The 20939-nt window shown below is 36.6% G+C and overlaps 1 protein-coding gene across 1 annotated transcript in view; it reads right to left on the reverse strand.

The window, feature by feature from the left end:
• INSC (inscuteable homolog (Drosophila)) overlaps positions 1–7172 on the reverse strand; it is a gene marked incomplete at its 3' end in the record, with an annotated part of 41924 nt that extends 34752 nt beyond the window's left edge. Inside the window, exons 1-4 of the mRNA XM_009697386.1 lie at positions 6828–7172; positions 6267–6319; positions 4463–4586; positions 1906–2019 (exon numbers count right to left, since the gene is read on the reverse strand). Of these exons, the coding sequence (XP_009695688.1) occupies positions 1906–2019; positions 4463–4586; positions 6267–6319; positions 6828–7172 (636 nt within the window). The remainder of the gene's footprint in view (positions 1–1905; positions 2020–4462; positions 4587–6266; positions 6320–6827) is intronic.
• Positions 7173–20939: the final 13767 nt, after the last annotated feature.

The raw sequence follows: 20939 nt of genomic DNA on the forward strand, positions 1-20939 counted from the left end.
GGAGAAACCACTTGCTATAATATTGTAGCTTTACAATATTATCATGGTTCTTTGTTTGCATGTCCAAGGTTTTCACGTGCTTTAGAGTTGTAATTTACAGCTTTGGACAGGAAAAAAGCTAATAGCAGCATTCCACAAGATCACACACTGTCAGGGAGAATAAAACTTCATGAACGAATTTGTTGTGTTTTGCTTTCACTGTAAACAAATATTGCACTTCTCTGACCAGCTTTCACCAAAAGTAATAGGACAACTCTCAAGGGATCTTCTGTATCTGTGGGAGGTTGAGATCTTTGCAAAAGCTGAATCCATTCTCACCCTCTTAATGAGTGGGCACAGTGCCAGCTCCTGCCCCCCCCTCCCCCCCCCCAAATCACCTCACATTTTCACTGTCATAGCTAACTACTCAAGTGACTGAATTAAAAATTCCGGTCCTGTTACAATTCCTCTACCACCTTGGTCACAGATGCAGATAACTGAGGCAATACAGAGAATGAAGGATGATGGCAAGTCAGGACAAATGTATTTCACAGTGCACAGAGGAAACGGACACACAGGACAGGTGATGCAATCACCACAGTAATTTGGCAGTCAAACACCACTTGGAGTTCTTTGCATAAGGGGATGCATTTCCTTACTTGTAAACCTGTGACACATTCAGGTCTTAACAATAAATTCAGTGATTTGTGGAAGGTCAGACTTCACTTTAGCTAAATTAAACTGTTACGGAATTCACACAATGATAAAAAGCACAAGACAAAATTTTCCTCAATTTGTTAGTTCCGCATTTCCTCAATACTCAACATTTTAACATTGTTTTTGGATGCCACTGAGTGGAGCTCAAATACCAATTTATAAAAAATTAAACCTTTCAGGCTCTTGCCAGGATCCACTACACGTTTCTGAGTCTACCTCATTCACAGACTTCACAACAGAGTAGTACTTTTTACAGTGCAAACACCCATCTAAATGCAGATCAGAAGTAAAATTAACTAAATGCTGCTGTTTAACCTCATCTCTGATCAGGACAAGGGATTGGCACACCAGTCCACAAGCAGAAGCTTGGGAAAGGAGGTTTTCTTATTTTTATATACACTGCAGTTGTGATTATCCTATCCTCAACTTCACACAATGACCTGCCTTTCTCATTTTTTCAAGATTCAAGTGTCCCCAAAGGTGCAAACTGCAAGGATTGCCGGTATCATTGATTTTGGCAGAATGATTTGTTTATACCAAAAGCTAGCATCAACTATTCAGTCAACGAGAACACATACTTTCAGAAGTTACTGTAACGATGTTCCTCTGTAGAAAGAAAATAATGATGCAAAGTATTTCTAAAATCACATCTTTAATAATATCTCTAACCTCCTCTGCATACACAGCTGAAGAGGTCTTGCTGTTTCTCTGCATAGTCAGCCATATGCATGACCAATTGTAAAGCTCTCCACTTATGCAGCTGGTACTTAAAAGTACTGTCAGGAGAGACACTAAAAGGATGCCCAAGATGCTGAAGGAACTGGTAAAACCTCAGGTGGCACAAAGACAACTGTAGTTGAATCAATGTCCAGAAGCCTGTTGGAGCTTACCATCCTACTGCAGTTGCTTGCACAGGCATTGAGCTTTATTAAATTAAAGATTTGGGGCTTGCAGCCTCTTTTTTAAAAAAAAAAGTCTAATAGGATAATTGCGGTAATAAAGTCTGCAGAGTAAGACTTGCAAAAGAAGAAGAAAAAAAGTTTCTCAGAGTAAATTTTGTTGTTCTTTAACCGAGATTATTTGTCTCCTGAAATACAGAACTTAATCTTGTACTGTACATTTCAAGACTTGCAACCACTACCGTGTTAAGTAAAATAAAACTCACTTGTATTACTAGTTTACTTTGGACTAATCCATATATTCCCTTACCTTAGCTATGATACGGCACAGGTGAGCACCTTCCTGGGTAAGGCTGAATAAACTACTAATCGCTGACTCAGTGACGTACATATTATCCGACAATTCTATTTGTCTCAGCAGGTTCTGTGTGACATAAGATAATAAACATAATTTACTTCTAATGAAAAAACATTAGTGCTATATTTAAAGATAAGATGGAGTAGAAAGTCTAGTTCATTTTATCCATATCATCTTGCTTCTCACAGAGGAAGGAAAAAAAAATATGAGCAGAAGTCAGACTGATAGCACTGTAACACATTTATCATTGCATTTAAATAGATGTAGCCAAGAATAGTGATATTTTAAAATAAATATGAATAGAGCAAGAGCACAGGTATGTGTGTGAGAACATTCAATAAAGATGTTTTCAGCTATTTAGTAAATTATTACTGGATTTGGCCTAGGATTGAACTAAAATTTTCAAAAGCCAACTAATTGTCTTAGTGTAGAAGCTGTATCACAAGGCGATATAAGATTTCCACATGATTTATAAGGAATATTGCTATATCCTTTCTAACATTACTTTCTAAGGCTCTGGGTTCGTCACTATTCTCAGTCTACACAGAAAACATCATTGCCCAATACAGGAAATTCTTGTAGAGAAATGGAGTTTTTTTCTCCAGTTTACGAAAAAGGTTAAATAGTTTTATCTTTGTAAACAGTTATCTTGCTTTTGCATGTGTGCCATTGCAACTTCAGAGAAACACAGCTGTCAGAAGAATATGATATTTATTTAATTTTACTATTTCTGAAAGTACATGCAATCATTAGAGGAAGAATTACTTATTTTTGCTAGGAGGAGGAAGGTAAGCATTTTTATATTTAATCCAACTTTGAAAGAACTGCAAGGAAACATCCCACATTTCACACTGTTTTTTTAAGAGGCTGCACTCTCCCACCTTTAGCATTACAAAATGTTCCATAAAAGACATAACATATCAGTTCACATTTTGATACAAACCTATCCTGAATAAAATCCTGATACACCAATTAGAAAAGAAAGCTCTTGAGTATACAGTTTAAACAGAGTTCTAGCCTTTCACATAGGCACTTTCTCTGTTCCAGGGCAGCAAACTACGCACAGACAATGTGGTTGTATGGCAGAAGTTGGCATGCAGCCTGACTGAATGGCTCAGAAAACTGTTCTTAAATATGTTTTTATTAATGACCTCTAATTCAAGTCTTCAGCCACACAAATACACATGAGATGATGCAGAGTAATTAATTCTGCTCCTTCAAAAGAAAAAGGAACTAGGACTTCAGGTGTATCAGTAGGTGCCAAAGTGCCCAAAGACAGAAGTATTAGCAATGAAGAAATGCTTTTCAGATTAAAAAGAGTAAGCATCAAAACAGTGACAACGAACTCTCTGAACCTGCAATATGCAAAATTATTTACACACTAACTCATATGTGGTATTCCATGTAGTTCTCATAAATCCTAACCAAAGCGCATTAGCAAGTGGCTTGTTAGTTTGACTGTAATTCTGCAAATGTATTCTGGAGATTCTCACCTGCTAGTAATAACCTTTTAAAACTATAAGGGATGTTTCTGAAAAAGCCAAATTTTTTTTGGTTCTCTTAATGCATCAAGGTATGTTAGAATTTAACTACTACCATGCATTAATTTTGTTTTAGCACCTTAATAAATACTGTTTAACTATTTCCTCTTCACTAAGCCTCTGGTTTCCTCTTTTTCTGCAGGGACAACACAAAATTTCAGCATAACATCACCTCTAAAATATGGGCAAATTAATTGAGCACAATTACATTTGGGGGTTTTTATTTGAGGAAGATTAGAGGGTGCAAAAGGATTTCTAATGAGATCTCAAGAAAGAAACCAGTGTAAGTCAGGATAGATTGGTTAGACTTGCAAGTTGCTACTATTTCAAGAATGGTCTAATGGAAAAAAATTAATGCATTTGTAGTCTCAGCCTAGTTACTCAGTATATTTATCTACATTTAATCACCACTGGAAACTATATATCATGCCCGTAATGATACAGCACTGTTTCTGGAAGGTTACACACACACATATAACCTGTACACAACACTATTTTATCACTACTTCCTAGAATCTAAGATGTGCACTGGTTAAAATGTGTGCTGTAATAATATACTTGCTATGTGTACATCTTCTAAAAAGTTTAGCTTTTAATGAGAATCATTGAGAGCAGGAGAGACTTTTTTCAAGGTTTCTGAAGAGAAGCAGTGCTGAAAGGAAGAGAAAATGTATCCAAAGGCCTTATTAACAAGATGTTGTCCAGAAAATAGATGCCTTGCAATAAAGGAGGCACATCAGGAAAAGTAAGTAACACAGTGAGCCTCTAGATCATTTTGTTTGGGATTTGACGTTACTGGAGAATTTGAGAATACAAGCACCTAAATCTCTTTGCAAGATATTTGATCTGCTGATCATAAGTTTGCTGAAAATTGAGAGCTGTAATTTGAATCCTCCTCTTAATAGATGCTCTCCCTCAAGATTCAACAATTTTGGAAGATTTTTTTTTTTTTTAAACTATAAACTAACCTGTGCCTCATGTGTTAAAACCAGCTCTATCAACTGGCCAAAATACTGAGCAACTGTAGTGAGTGTTTCATTAATACAAGATTTCATGGACTTCAGTATCTGTTCATCTTCAGTTTGTATGCACCTGAAAAGAAAGAGAAAGAAAAGGGATGAAGGAAGAAAAAAAAAAAAAAAAGATGCAACAGACAACTATTGTTTCATCAAGCTGATTGTCACAGGTGAGCTCTGCATTAACAGTGGGGATATAATGGGAATTCAACTGTTCATGAGGGCACTGTCTTTGTGCTATTAGCATCATACCAGACTTCAATCAAAGCTTTGTCTACGCATAGCAAGTATACCATTAAAGGACAACAGTGGACATTAATGAATAATTTTGGGATCACAATTTAATTCACGGACTGCAGGCCAAATTTTGCTGCAGATACTGTGTGCTTATACCAGTGTAACTCTGCTATATTCCACTTATGCTAACAGTTACAGTCACTCTAGGATGCCTGCATTTCAACTGAAGCTGTGTTTATCCATCCATCTTCTCATAACCAAAGAAAGTGCTTTCAATCATTTTCATTTCTTTATTTTCTTTGCCATAGTTTAATGATAACAGGGTAAGGACCCAAAATGGATGTGTGTCCAGATAAGTAAAGTTCATTTAAATTTAAACAGCATACTCAAAAATAAAATTTGGCCTGTGCAGAAAGATTACGTACAGCAGCTTTAGAGAGTTAGCTTAACTATCCTGTAAACCAGTGATATTTGGCTGTAACTGAAGAAATGAGATAAAGATGGAAAACTTCACACAATCCAAATGAAATAACTAATACTTCTTCACAGAAATGCATTCATCTGAATTGTCAAAACATATTCCACCCAGGCAGGCCACTGTAATAAAAGATATAGTTTGGTTGATCAATGTCTCCACCTACACAGTAAGTCCTCTTTTCAGTTTTACCTGACTTTCACCCACTTATATCAACTTTTTGTCAAACAGACAAGGGAGAGGGCTGATTTCGGGCAGACACTATAAGATCTGAGCTCTCATTAAATCAGTGTGTCTCATAGTAGAATATGAAAGTAAAGTCCGAGCTGTGTGGGTTTGGCAAAAAGCAATAGTGCTCAAGAAATGTTCTTTCCTGACAATTAGATGGTGTCTTTTTTTCCCTGATGATCCACCGAGCAGAATGACTTGCACAGTGTTTAAAGTAAATCAAAAAAGACTGATTGAACTGTGCTGGAGGAAACAGGATAATTTACATTAGGCAGGGGAAATATCATGAGAAGAATTATAAAGAGATTCTTATTTTCTAGTCTCAGCATTCTGGAGTTCATGAAGCTGAGTAAACCTACAACTGCAGTTTAAAGGAATATGTATTTATTTCAGTTTGATTTACTAATACATGGATATGTGCATACAGGAACATGCAGTATGACAGTCTCGCAACGTAAGTTTTCACACCAGCTGAAACCTTGCCTCCACAGAACTTGAAGGGAACTTTGTCACTGATATCATTAGAGCCAGACTTTCTTCCTTGATGTCTAAATGCCCCAAAAAATCCACTTGCATGCAGCTTTGTGTCTATGTCAGGCTCTTTGTGCAACAGCAGATCCCATCTTTCATTAGGATGCAGTTTAGATAAAAGCAACTCACTTCACCCACCAGAGGCTAACATTTAGAAAGCCTTTCAGAGCTGCGGGGGCCTAGTTCAAACATTTGAAGGTGTTAGTGGATTTGTGCTTCTCATGAGAAATTCTACAACATAATACAACAGCAAAATGAATATCTCAACTAGAAAATTTAAATTACCTTTCTGTGAATGCTGTAAATTCTGAACACTTGTCTATTAAAAGTTTTTCAAACTGCAGAGAGAGAAAGAGAAAGTGATTTTCAAGCAATATCCATACACACAATTGCTTTTTACAAATAAAAAGTGCTTGTTTATGATAATTAGGTGAAAACCCTCCAGAAACATAATATTTCATATAGACTCCCTTTTTCTACTTCTCTGAATAAAATGAACAGAGAAAAAACTGAAGTTAACAAAAAAGTATTTTCTAAATTGTAAATGCAAAGGAACTCACAGATGGGGTGTCTAATTACTTTAGTCCAGTAATCCTCAAAACTGAAACCTTTTTCAATGTAATTTGTCAACATTATTAACATTCAGAATCAGGTCTATGATAAATAGGATCCAAAATCAGTCAAGAATTGTTCCATTGCTGAAAAGGGATTAGAAAGTCTTAAATAAGGGACCAGTATAGGTATGTAAGGATTTCTTACAGATTGTTTAAAATAAGTTTTAATTATTACAATAAAAAAATTAAACATGACATCAAAACAAACATGACATGAGGTAAGGCATCCTACCCGGTGCATTTCTTCTGAAGAATTCCTGGCGAACGTGTTGTATTCATTTATCATTGAACGCACATGGCAGTTGACTCTTACTGTCATGCTGTGGACTCTCTGCCATCTGTTCTTCTCTAGCTTTTGAGCAATCCTGGTCAACTCCGTGCTTATGATCCATGCTCTTTTTAATAGCACCTGCAAGTTATCACATGTGCCATATTGTGAGGAAAGGATAAGTTCGTTTTGTTCATCCTTCTCAATGCTGATTGGTTTGGACTGGAGAATACACATACATTCGCAGTCTGTCATCAGCTTCAAATCTTCCATCCATCGCTGAACGGAGTCCACCTGAATTAAGTGCATGCTGGAAGGCAGAGGAAAGAGAAGGAAGAATGAGATAAAGCGAAACAACTTTAGAATAACTACCAGCAATACCATAGAGTTGCATCCATGTTCCAGGTTGCAATCGAGTGGCAAAAGGCAACTAATTGAACAAAGAATTTGCTTGTAGTAATACAGCGACATGCTTAACTTTTTTCTATTCCAAACACAGGTTTTGGTTTTCTGGTCACCTTTACACCACATATTCTGCTATAAAATTATTTGTGAAAAATCTGTAGAGAATAGAGAGAAGTAAACAGGAGAAGTTTAGACTACACTTTTGGGGGGAAATGTTTCTTGTACATTTCAAGACTTTAATATGGTGAAGAGGCAAAGTTATGGGTGTGTTTGCTTGTTGTTTATGGGACTTTACTGACAGCTTTTTCTAGACACTTTGCCTATTAGACAAAAGAAAAGTTTTACCTTGCAGCATCCCTGCAAAGCCCATCCACCCACTGTGACAGAGCCAAACCAAGACAGCAAACAATGTTGTCAGCAGTATGTTTCTGCCATATCATAAACCCTTAAACCTCAGCTGGATTCTACTTCCTGACCAGTCCTTTACCTTCCCCCTTATTTCTCACTGCTATCTGTAAAATTTGCATATCTGACTCCCAAAGTACGTTTTTGCACTACAGCAAATGTGATGTGAACCAGTGAAGCTGAAAGAAACTCCTTGATGAGTATCCTGACACAAGAGCAATGGGCCTGTATTTTCTGCCCTTGCACACTCCAGCCAGCCAAATGTGGTACCTGAGACAGAACCTGTACTGAGCTCATCTTTGTGAGGGATCCCAAGTTCCCCAGAGCTTTGAGGCAGAGTTGCCTAGATTTTTTTCTTACAGTGAGGTATCCAGATCCTAATTAAAAAACCTTAATCCTCATCCCAACCATGCACATATACAAAGCAAGGTGTTATTAATGTTGTATTTAACAGTGTATAAAGGTCCGGTATGGGACCCTAAGTCAGGGCGAGCAAAGTTTGCACAAATGCATTCATCCTTACCTACTTAGTCTTTGCAGACAGGCTATGGTTTCTCCTTTTGTTTCATTTAGTTCAGGGAATTCCTTACTGGCAGCACTCTGGTCCCTTTGACTCCCTGGAAATTTGCCCCCTCCCTCTGAGACCTGCCTGGCCCATTGCTGCCTCCCGCACTCTCTCAGACCACCTGCACAAAATGCAGGTTCCCAGGTTTGTACTGTGACTCTCACCTACCACACCTAAGGCTGGACCTCTGTTTCCATTTGCAGAAGAGAGCTCCCCAAGGAAGGAGCATTGCCTCTGCTAAGGGGTCCTATCTGGCCCTTGCTTCCAAACCAAGGACAGAACAGACACTGTCTATCTCCAGAAATCATCTGTCCAAATCTTTTTTCAGATTTAACAGTAGGTCCAGATTATTTCAGTTTACATTTCCCCTCCCCAGTCTTCACAGGAGAGCAGTTCCTCTGGTAAATATGTACATAAATATATATAAAAATATTTGATATCAACAGTAGATATATAGTAAGTATATATACAAATATATATATAAATCTAAGGGACAGTTACATAGAGCTAAGGGAAAAATATGAAAGTTACTGTTAAAAAGCAAGCCATAATGTATTTCCAAATTACTTAAGTTTTCCTCATCTTTATGCGAAAATTTATAAGATTCTCAAGGATGGTTGACGAAATTAACCATGGTTGCAATGGTAAAGACCAACTTTATCAGTATCTGTCCCCCACTAGGCTCATTATATCCCCTTCTCAATGCAACATCATTCACCGGTAATATAGGAAAGCAGGAGGCCAAGAATTCAAAGAATCACTGCAAGTCTCCATGGCATAGGAGATTTTGATTTTTCTATGTCTAAAACCGTTTCTGCAGAATTTATAAACACAAGCATGACCAACAAATGTAATATTTCCATGTACAATACACTTCCAAAAGAGGCACTTTACTGAGCAAGTATTTCAGATTTCTGATCTACAATGAATAATTTTTTTTTTTTTTCTGACAGTTTTCATCAGCTGAAGACTCATCCTTAATTTTTGGCACATCTTAACATGAAATACTTCGAAATTTTAGTATCTCTTCCTCCAGCAAAAGATGGATTGATACTAAAGGATTCCAAAGAAATGGTGATGAAAGGTAAAGAAGAAATTAAATTAAGTGAAAGCAAGAGAGACTGGGCTTAATTATTTTTTTCAAACTTCTACTGCTATCCTACAGCTACTCTGCCAGTGTAATGGATTGTTGTTCACCTTCTGGATACATGCTGCAGTTTTATATGATGCTATACCAGAAAGGACAAAAACAAAGTTTGTATTATAGCCCCTATTCTTTTAATCCAGATACTGATTCGTTGCAACTCAGCATCACAGCAGTAATGCTCTGTGCTGTTATATATAAAGTCTTACTGTTATAACAAAATTGGCAGTTACATTAGCCAAGCCAAGGATAACCAGGTGGAAGGCCTTTTTAATTCTTGTGCTTCCATTTATACAGTGAGCACCAGCTGAACTCAAGAAATCCCCTTCCAGACCATTGAAGTAATATTCCACAAATGACCAAAATTTATTAACTTACATGTGAAAAGGAGGCTTACCTCAAGCATAATTTCACATAAATCAACAGCAAACAAGATACAAGAGATCAGTTTCATTGATCCAATCCCCCATTTCACCATATATGATGGAACTACTTTTAATTTTAAACTTTACAGGTTACTGCTATTTAAGGTCTTTATTTAACTCAGCTTTGAATATTGTGTAATTGCATTTCATGATCGATTGTGGCTCATTTTATTCTTGCTATGTGTAGTCTCCTTATTGCCTTTTTGGATCTGAAGCAAGGTTTCCTAATAAACAAAAATAACAACTTTAGAAGTTTGAGACCATAATTTATAATGATGTGCCTAGTTTGCATGCAGTACAGGATAAACTCCTTTGACATAGAGTAATGTCTTTTTCATTTCTAAAGTGCACCATGATAATTGATTAAATCTCTGTTTAGCAAGTATAAATAAACTCCTACATTATAAATTCAAATGGAAAAAAACTAGAATAGAAGGTTAGTCAGGAAAAAAAAAAATAATGAAAAGCTGTTCATATTTCCTTTAATCCCAAAAACCAATCTTCACTCTGAGGAGAAAAAAGGATGACAGAGTTGTACGAAAAAGGTATAGATGTTAAAAAAATTCTTCCCTTTAGCCTCTGTTCCTACTAATTGTCAGAAGTACAACTGTAGAATTTAGGCTGTTCTATCATTGAAACTTGGTATTCCTTAACTCACAACAAGGGCAAAAATAGTACCATTCACCTCCTTTCAGACAGAAGAGCCGCAGAAAACTCCCCCTGCTCACTATGTTAACCTTTCTAATATATGTGTATTTTAAAAAATAATGTATCATGATTATTCAAGTGAAATACACAAACGATTCACCTTCATCCACATCTCCCTGTATTTAGAGAAAAATCTTCCTAAGCATTCAGCAGATGAATTTGTAGACTAATTTTTTATCTATTAAAATAAGGAAAACAAAAAGTGTGATCAATCCTAATTAGCTGTTAAGAATGATATTCCAGACAGCATTTAGTGAACTCCAAAAACAAGTTGAAAACTTCCATTTTGTCTCCCCATTATTGAAAGAAAAAAAAAAATTCTACACCTACAAATTAAAAACAGCCATAATGGGTCAGACAAAAAAAAAATAAAAAATCTGTCTAGCCCATTATCTTGCTCCAACATGGCCATTAGGAGATGCATAAGGAAAGATTATAAGAGGCATGACAAGAGTTGAGCAATCTCTCCTTCCCATCTTCTGGCAATTAGTGGTTTAGGAACTTCCTAAGCCCAAAGTTGTGTCTGAGCAGGATGTTTTTACAATTCATGAAACAAAAGTAGCCATTAATCTCTTTTTGAACTCAGTTAAACTTTTGGTGTTTACAACATCTAATGGTAGTGTCTCACATTGTTTGATTATTTTTTGTACTAAAAAAATGGTTTCTATTGTTTGTTTTAAACTGGCTGCGCATAGATATTGACACAAGCTTTTTAGTTCTTGTATGCTAAGAGATACTGAAATGATAGTTCTGCATTCCTCCTCTTTGTGTAATTCATTATTTTATTTGCTCTACCCTATCTTCTCAGTTTTCTCTTTTCCAATGTGGAGAAACTCAGTCTATCTAGTCTGCCACCATACAGAAGTGATTCCACTCCTCTGATCATCCACTTACTCTCCTCACCTTTTCAAAAAGCCTTTTCCAGTTTTCTTATGTCCTAAGATGTGATGGCAAGAACAGCACACAATATCCAAGATTCAGGTAAATTATGGATTTATACATTCGAATTACATTTTCTGCACTGTCTCTGTTTTCCAAGAATTCAAAAGATTAGATTTCTCTTTTACTTAAGTGTTTTCCAGAGAGCTGTTTCAATTTTACCTTCCAGAAAAATCTACTTATTTTGATTTCAGAAGCTTTTCCATGAGTGATAATAGATAATTTAGAGTTCGCTATTCTATCTGTACAATGAAAGAGATTGTTCTTCAGTTCCCTTCCCCTCCTCACAGGCACTACTTTATGTTCATTAACATATACTTTCTTCTGGCATTTTACATTTCAGTGACGTCATATTGTGAGATTTTTTTTTTAAGTTTGCACATTATTTTAAATTAACCTGAACAGTTTTTCACCAGCAGGAAGTGTTGTTATCCTGCTATAACAACTGTTTTTCAGGTCATTAAATACATTAAGCAAGCCTGGTTTCAGCATGAGACCTTACTGGTGTGATTTTCCCCCATTCTGTTTAATTGAGCAACAGTAGCTGGGTACCTGGCAGAGATCCTGATGCATATAGATAGTAGTTCCCCACCAGTTAGAACTTCTGAATTTAGTATGTCATGGCATATTGACAAAAAAGCAATTTATCTAGACTCTACACTATAAAAGCAGCATTTCATGTAAAAATAGTAGTAAAAATAATTCAGTGCAAAATAAAAACTCAAGAGAAACTCTTCAGCATTTCTTCAAAGTCATTCTATTTTAATTGAGGTTGTAAAATATTTGATGAAGTTTTCAAGAGCAATCAACTGAACTTGAGTAACTACCAATTTGAATACTCTGAATTCTAGCGTGCTTGCCAAAACACAGAGTCTCTTAAAAATTGTGTTATTTTGACAAAATCATTTGGTGTCACTGACTGAGACCAACTCAGAGCAACAGCATGTTAAAAGTAGACTGCTTCAAAAGATGCTCAGACCTTGCTTCATACAGACATTTCTGCACTATGTAACACATTGCAGGCAAATTTCATCCTGAAGAAGGACTCACATAAAAAAACTACTCCCATTTTAAATTTCTAAAAAGAGGCATATCATATTCAGAGTTCTGTTACCGGCATTTCTCTTCTTATTTGCTATTTTCTATCATCTGGTAAATAGTTTGTTAACTAATGAATCACAAGATCTTTAGGACAGACAAGATGGATTGACATCTAAAGGATTGCTCTACCTCATGTTGGTGTTACATGAATACAAAAGTGAAGAATTAATAACTAGATCATTTGTTTAGAACTTCCAGCTTGGAGCTCTCTACTACAATTTTACTGGCAGTACATACACTTCTTTTTTAAATTGTAAATGTTATCATGAAAAAGAGTTATTCTTCCATTTTAGCACTGAGATTCACTAAGTAAAAAAATTTCATGTTTTATAACACTGTGTTGAAGTCTGAGCTGATGAATTCACGTGATTAATTCCATTGGTCATATTTATAAAGTGTAAAGACATCTGCTCAGTCAAATTACGTTTTCAACACTTCTTAGCCTTTTTATCCATTTTCACCTATTACGACAGATTTATCACCAATCCTAATGATAGCATTTCATACAGCCTCCAGATAAGCCTGCTGTGAAAATCAATGCCAAGTCTTACAACTGTGCTCAAATTTATTATTCTAATTAGCAGTAGGCAATTAATTGGCAACAAACAACTTCTTGAATGGATTTAGTCCCCTCTTTTAACATAAATCATCTCTAATTTTTTTCTAATTCATCTTTTCAAAATTATTCATAGGTACCCAATATATCCAGGGCCAGCTTCTACATCAATACAACGGACAGCAAAACTCAACTCTTAGTGGAAGGATTTAGTGAAGAGTCATAGAGACAGCTCTTATTTATCCTCAAGTTGCTTTACACAATATTAATTGCATAGAAGAGCCTTGTAGATCCACGATACTGTATTTGCGCTGATTTTAGCAAAATTTTATAGAGCTAGCTAGAGAGGTAGCTTAGAAGATACAGGATAGCTTCAAGGTAGCAGAGAATCAGATTCCTGATTTTTAAGTGAACATACTTGCTTTGTAGATCATTCCTAAGGTAACAGAGGTCTATGAATATTTGGTATTTGTAATTGATACGGCAAGCTAAAAGATTAGCCAGATGATTTGCACTGTGGTTTTTTCCCCTTAAATTTATGTTCTTTTCCAGTAGAACATCAGCAATCCAACTTCACCAGGACAAAAGAGGAGTTTGGTATGAATTATTTAAACCTTTAGAAAACACTGATAAAAGCAAGTTAGTTCCTAGTTTTCAAAGAAGTTAACAGGTTATATTAAAATGGTATTTTAATTTGCCTCAATGATTACTCAATTGTTACACAGTTACTAAAGTCTAACAACTTCCCCAAATTAAGTCAGTAACAGATAATGCAAACTACAGCCCTGAAATATTTCTCAAAACAAAACAACTTAAGGAAAGGTGCACTGTTGCCAGCCAGATATCCTGAAGTGTACTGTGGAAGGCAGAACCCTGCTAGCCAGCATCAATCACCCTTCTACGTTTTAACATTTCCATTTAATTTAGGAGCAGGTTTAAAAGACAAAGAAATGCAGCAGAAGTAATACAGACATTACCACTAGTTTCAGGAAGCAGCATGCCAATGGGCAGAATGAATAAATATTGGTAACAAAACCAGAATTACTCAAAGATCACAAGTAGAATACAAATATATTACAATAGTGTTAATAAGTTAACTGTTTTGTTGACTAGGGACACCTCAGTATTGCTGCTCTTCTGGTACCTATGGGTCTCTTCGCCTGACCTGAAACTAACAATGGTCCCTCCTTGCCACTTACTGAAACTGCAGTACCACCAAATTCAGTCTGGCATCTGCACTCTGGGATGATGGAGTTACTCAAACCACCAGCCTCCTCAAAATCAGTGCTACTATAAAGAAAAGTTGTTAAAACCACAAATGGCTTGTGCCTTGTTAAGCATCCATCCAACTTCTGCAGGGAGATCAAACGAAGACCAGCCTGTGAAACCTAGAACTAAACATTTGCGGTCAGGCTATTGCATTTTGTGAAAACTTATGTATTCACCAATATAGAAGTGTCTATAAGGAAAGTAAAAACACTATAAACACTTGAAATATATAAGGCATGATGTATAAAATAACTATAGCTTCATCGCACCTATTTAAAAGGCCACATAAATCATTTAAGTGTTAAGTGCTGCACCAACGTTCTTCTCAGATCTTTATGTTTTTCTGAGAAATCCTCACTGTAAGTTGTCCTTCTAAAAATGTCTGGAAATATTATACCATCCCAGAACTACTGGCACTCTATAGAACATAAGGAAGACACAATATAAAAATCACAGACAAATTCAGCTTGCTGATTAGCTTATGTAAAATCCAGGATAAACTTATCATATATTAATTTTCTTTACATTGTTAGAGTTTAAGTAGGTCCAGGTCCTTTCCAGCCTCTGTCAACTGAAGGGATAGACAGAAGGCAAAAGGACTAATTCAAACTGTCTTCATGGATTTTACTTTGTGCCTGGTACGTTAAATTGCTAAAACAGTAGCTGTCTCAACAAGCCCATAAGCCACTGAGTTCACAGAAAGTAAAGAGAGCAGTGGAACAGAATATAATTTCCTGACAGAAAGGAGGAAAATGCTAAATAGACCCTGTAATCAGCGAGTCAATGACAGTATAAGGCTGCTAATTGGCCTGCTTACAGTCAAAGCTGAACAAACAAGTATAATACCGTCACAATGATCACCAACTAAAATGTCTGTTGAATTTGTATTTGTATAGTATTATTAATTCATATTTGCAAAGAATACTATTGCATTTGTAGTGTCATTATAAACAAGTAATCTGACTAAAATTTCCAAAACCAATTAACTTGGTGAAATCTGTGGTATTGGCATATTCAGATTTAGTAAACAGTTACAGACTCAGATCAGACTTTGATCCAACTCGAGGAATCCACCATACTTAAAAGCAGGCAATTTGAGCCACTCTACAATTTGGACAATAGGGTAGATGGGGGGGGGGGGATTCTCCCACTGGCCCTGCTGCTTGAGAGTCTGTTCATGTTGAAGTCAGGGTGGGGGATTGCCAATATAAATCCACTGCTCCCAGATCCCTTCACCCAAATGTGTTGTGGCATGAGTTACTGACATGCTTGTACTTTTTTTAATCTCCATTTGATCACTGGTAAAACTAGAAATGAAGGTGAAGTTAACAAATTCTGCAAGTGGAATTCTGTGATAGAGGACTTTTTTTCAATACTGGTCTTTTTTATTCTGTCTGTGTGTAAGAGTTTGTTACTCATTGAAGGTCAGAGATAACCCATTTGCAAGAGGACATTGATCATCATCTCAACTCTGCTTTCCTCTGCAAGTTCATTTCAGCAGTAGTATGCACTCCATCAGCTACACTGGTCTGGATGTTCTGTGGGCTGAGATTTCTCACTTAGTCAAAACATAAGGCAGTTTTGTGCTCTGCACCAAAAAAAAAAAATTAGGATAAAACCATCCAATGAATTATCTCTTGGATCAGCTCCTGTGCATTTTTAATTATACTTACAGAATATCAGTGCGAGATAGACAGAAGAGCTATACATGAAGTTTAAAAAAAAAAAAGTAATCTGCTGACCAAGCTTTGTGAAGGATATTGATTCTTTTGTTCAGCATGTTACTTGATCATTTATTCTGAAGTGAGTAGATTCCCTTCATTCCTGAGGCAAATTGCCCTTTGATGAGCTGGATGAAGTAGCCATTCCCTCCATCTGAAGTAACTCCTGAAATAAGAAACTGTGCTCCAATGCACAGATAAAAGCAGTGCTGAAGAGGTAAGATCCCACCACTCTTGTTCTCTTTGCAAACAACAGCCTCATTCTTGCAAAAACATGAAACAGTTATAGTTATTCTGAAAAATGAGATACCAGAGCTGAGGGGTCTTAGCTTTGTGCACAATTACAGAATCCGTGACTTTGGACTGTATTTAGCCCAATGTCAGCAGAACAGCATAGTCTGACAGAACATCACAAGGTAGATCTACTCAGAACGTTTTTACAGCTTCTTTCAGGATTTTAAGTCCAACTTGGTGACCAAAGTGCGTTGACAATCTTGAAGGGATGTTGTCCTCTGCATAATTTAAGTTGATAGTTATTGAGTACACACAAAGTTCTCACTCTCATAAATAGCTGGGCATGTTTCCTGTACTGTGTGACAGAAAAGTCAACAAAGCCATCAGCAGGAGAGAACGTGCTCAAGATATCCAGAGTTCATCCCAGTTCACTGCTTCCTGATGCTCAGGTTACACTTGTAAGCGCAGAGGCCAACATTCCTCATAGCCTTTTAAGAACAATATGCTGTTAGAGAGAAGTCCTTGTAAACACCTAGCAGGGAGAGAGAAATAGAAATGAAAGAGAGAAGGAGAAAAACAGCACTGGAAAAAATTTGGGGCCACAGACCGTGGAAATGCGCAGACACAATCACAAGCAAGGACTAATTGGGAGACTAACATGAGAGTCCATGAAAATAGTGCCAAGTGCCTCACTGAATGTTTTTCTTTCTTCCTCCAAATCTGCCTTAATTTGTAGTTTAATAACAAACAGTACAGTGCTCTGTGCCTTTTTTCAAAGGAGTTATGACATGCATTATGAGCAGCACCATTAGCCTTTCACCTTTTACTATTTACTCATTTAAGGTCCTAACCCTACTGCTTAAGTAAAGCCTGGATAACTTAATGAAGGAAGCAACAACCACTTTACAGGGAATTACAAGATCAGTATCACTCAGGAGTCTACAGAAATTTGGGGACCTTCAGTCACATCTATTGCAGAGCAGCTCTAGCTAAAACTGCCAAAAAAGGGGTAAGAAAAGGATAGCCTGGTGTTGGCTTTTCCAAGATTCACATTAGAACATCAACCCTTCAACAGACAAGTGAAAAAGATGAAAACTAGCAACAGTGTGTCACAAATACTGGAATGAATTGATAAAAATACCTTAAGTAGTCTCATTCAAAGAAGAAAACAGTTTCTAAGCAAATTCAATATTTATGCATATGCTTATACACTTCTGTAGAAGTCAGAGGACTGAAAATGAAATCTTACATCAAAGCCACTCTTCTGATACCAGAAGCAACCAGATCAGATAACTTGTTCATAAAAGGCTTAAAAATCAACTCTAAGAATAATTTATTGTGGTCTGAAAAGTGTTTTATTAAGTGGCTATTCTAGAATTGCCCTGCTCCGATAGTTAGAAATTTCTTATTTCTAATCTAAATTTCTTAAAAGCCAGTTCATTTCCATTTGGTTTCATCTTTCCTTTTAAATAAGAATTTATCTTCCAATGCATTTCTAGAAAGCAAACATATGCTTTCAGCTTCTGTTTTGCAAGACTTAACAAGCAAAATTCTTTAGGTTCCTTTTATTGAAACTATGTCACTTTCCACTCCCCCTGTCCTAAACAGCCTGGCAGATCTGTAGCTGCGGCAAAATCCATTTTTTACTCAAAGACTTGATAGCAAATGAAGTCTTGCACAGTGACATTCGTACATCCTTATCTCCACCAGAAATACCTCACTCCATACAGTCTAGGACTGATCTTGCTGCCTTCATCACCACATCTCACTGGCAAATACAGTCACAGTCATCTCATTATCAACTACTATACATAGGTCCTTCTGATTTCTTTTTTCCATTGAAAGAGCTACAAATTGTTGCAGACTTTCTTGCTCTCAGTCCCTAAAATGCATAACCTTGAGATTTCAATTACTCATCCCTTTGCTTCAATACTTGAAGTCTACTTCGAACTTGATGCTTTCAAGAATAACCCTCGCCATTACCCTTTCCCATTTTACCCTTTGTCTAATAGCTACTGTTTTCTGTATTTACTAGTAAATTACCATGTGTATAATCTCCACTGAATTCCCTTTGTTAAAAGGAAAAATAGGAAAAACAAAGTTATCTTATCAGACAACAATCACAGATTATTTGGTACAATGCATCTTTGGCAGGTTCATGTTTTGGTATCTCATTTCCTGCTTAATCCCAAACCTTTTGCTACTGTTTACTAGAATTTCTTCCCCGAATTTCTCTTCTCTTCCTTTTTAGTTATCTCTTATTCCACCCCCTCCTGCTCCTTACATATAAGCGTTATGTTTTGCTACTTTCCACTTGGAGCCACTACAAAATTTCACTAGCAAGTTCAGCAGCCTTAAGAAAGTCATTTTCCTGCCTTTTGTAGATTGAGTTGTGTTTTGCTTCTCCCTCAGAATATGTCTGATCTTCTAATAAGAAGATGATATTCTTATCTTTCTCTTTCCATGCATTTGACAGAGTCAAACCTAGATGGTTAATGTTCCTGTCTGTACTGAAAATTAAGCCTTTGTTTGGTCAGGGTATTATGACTGTGCTTCGTATCTGCTCCTTACTAATTGCTTAAAATAAGCATTTCTTACCTTCTTCTCTTTTAATCTGCATGGTTATTGAATTTAGATAGTATTCATACATATTAAATTGCTTTCCTGAACAAGTCTCATTGGAAAAAGTACAACTGACAGTATATACTAGACTACAGTCCTAGATAGTCAAATTACCTCTTAAAAGGCTATTTAATTAACACAGATCTGATGTGTTAGTCTGCCCACCTGGGCCCTTCCTTACACTCCAAATTAGAGTACAATAGCACCAATTACTCTGTGCACATGCATGTGCACACACACGTGTATGACATTTCCCTTCTCTACATGCTACTTCCCTCCCAAACAACAGATTATGCTTAAGGCTCTGATTAATTGGAAGACACCTTGTTTCATTCCTGCCTTTTGAACGTAATTCAAAATTCTGATTTCTCTTCTCTTTCTCTCCTTCTGCTGATACTTCTATTTTATTCTTTCTGCTTATGTATCCACTGCTCAGTTGCCAGAAACCGACCCCTGAGCCAAGCAGAAGCATGAGATATTTGCACTCCATTTGCTGTATACAGCCAGACTTGTATTTTCTGAATTACTTAAAGCTTGTGTGGCCCTCCAGCCACAGTAAATTTCCTCAGAGCAGCAGAGTGATCCAGTGGATAGACTCCTTGAGTAGAAATTTTAAGAGCTTGGCTTCACTCCTTGCTTTCCTAATATTCTGACAAGTTTTGTCACCTCGTGACATCCTTGTCTCCTGCTAGACTGTGTCTCTCTTCTCTGCTTAACCTATGAAGTGACACTTTCTTGGTTTTGCACCGAGCATTGCACACGCTGTTCTGATCTTGATTGGAGCTTCCAGATGCTGCTGTAACACATGTAGTGGAGAAAGGCAAAAATCTGGGTTTTTTTCAAAGCAATTCTGAGAGGAGTTCTGAAGGCCAAATAGCAAAAGGAGAAAGGAAATGAGTGGTTATTTTTACTGCCATAACGCTGCTCTTGAATGAGGGACAACAGTCGAAGTGTGTTTTAGCTCAGGCATTCTTCAGTTTCATTAAAATATAAAATCCAAAGCAACTGGGTTCCAAGACCTGAAAAAAGACAAGAGTTCAGGAGTGTTCTTCAAAATGCTGAAAGAAGTGAGGAAACAAACACAGCCTGGTTTCCTGGTGAAAGATGAGTGGGTTAGGAGTCCCACAGATTGCTCATTCCTTGGAAATAATTCATTAGCAAGGACTTTCACCTTAATCTTCACAGCAACGCTGGTAATCTCAGATGTAAGAGAGAAGCAAGAGAGAAAGCAAATCTTGCTGACAAGATAGCAAATCTTGCTATCAATCTCCATCTTCAGAAGAGAGCAAGTGAAAAGAACTACATACCATGGAGGATAGAACTAGGTGGCTTTTACAGAGACTGAGAGAATATTACAAATGATGACAAGAAGAGAAGACAGGAGAAAGATCTCTTCTTTTTCCTCCTTCTTAGTGAGTAGGATGAAACAGCATATCTATTTATTCCTCTTCATTTAGCAAGAGCAGGGTTTGGGTCACTGTCAGTGAATATCTGTCACAAATGAGTTATCTATGATTCATAAGGGTATGCAGGCTCCACATTCTGCAGTGCATTAAAAACAGAACAATTATGTTTTCCGGAAAAAAAGCATCATTGCACAAAAATAAGTCAATTATCCCTTCTTAATTATTTATTTAGCATTAATAAACTCTTACTGGCCATGAAAGGAACCTGGAAAACAGCTAACAGGAGCGAAAAAGTGTAGTGAACGCCATTGTTTTGCAATAATACATCCCAGGTTCAATGAATTAGCCTCTGGCACCAAATATAAATAAACGGGTATTTTATGTGAGTACAGTATTTTGCATTAAAAAACAATTAAAGAATAAGTGGAACTAGGTTTTTGTCCCGCTGTAATGCTTTATGATACCTCACAGTAGAGCAAGCAAATTGGATGTGAAAATGTATCAGAAACGGAAGCACAGAAATATTCCATAATATTAAGTCTGTTATCTCCACCAGCCTTAGCTAAAGAAATTTGC

Source organism: Cariama cristata, unplaced genomic scaffold (assembly GCF_000690535.1).
Source record: "Cariama cristata isolate BGI_N322 unplaced genomic scaffold, ASM69053v1 scaffold13593, whole genome shotgun sequence".
In the NCBI taxonomy this organism is placed as follows: Eukaryota; Metazoa; Chordata; class Aves; order Cariamiformes; family Cariamidae; genus Cariama; species Cariama cristata.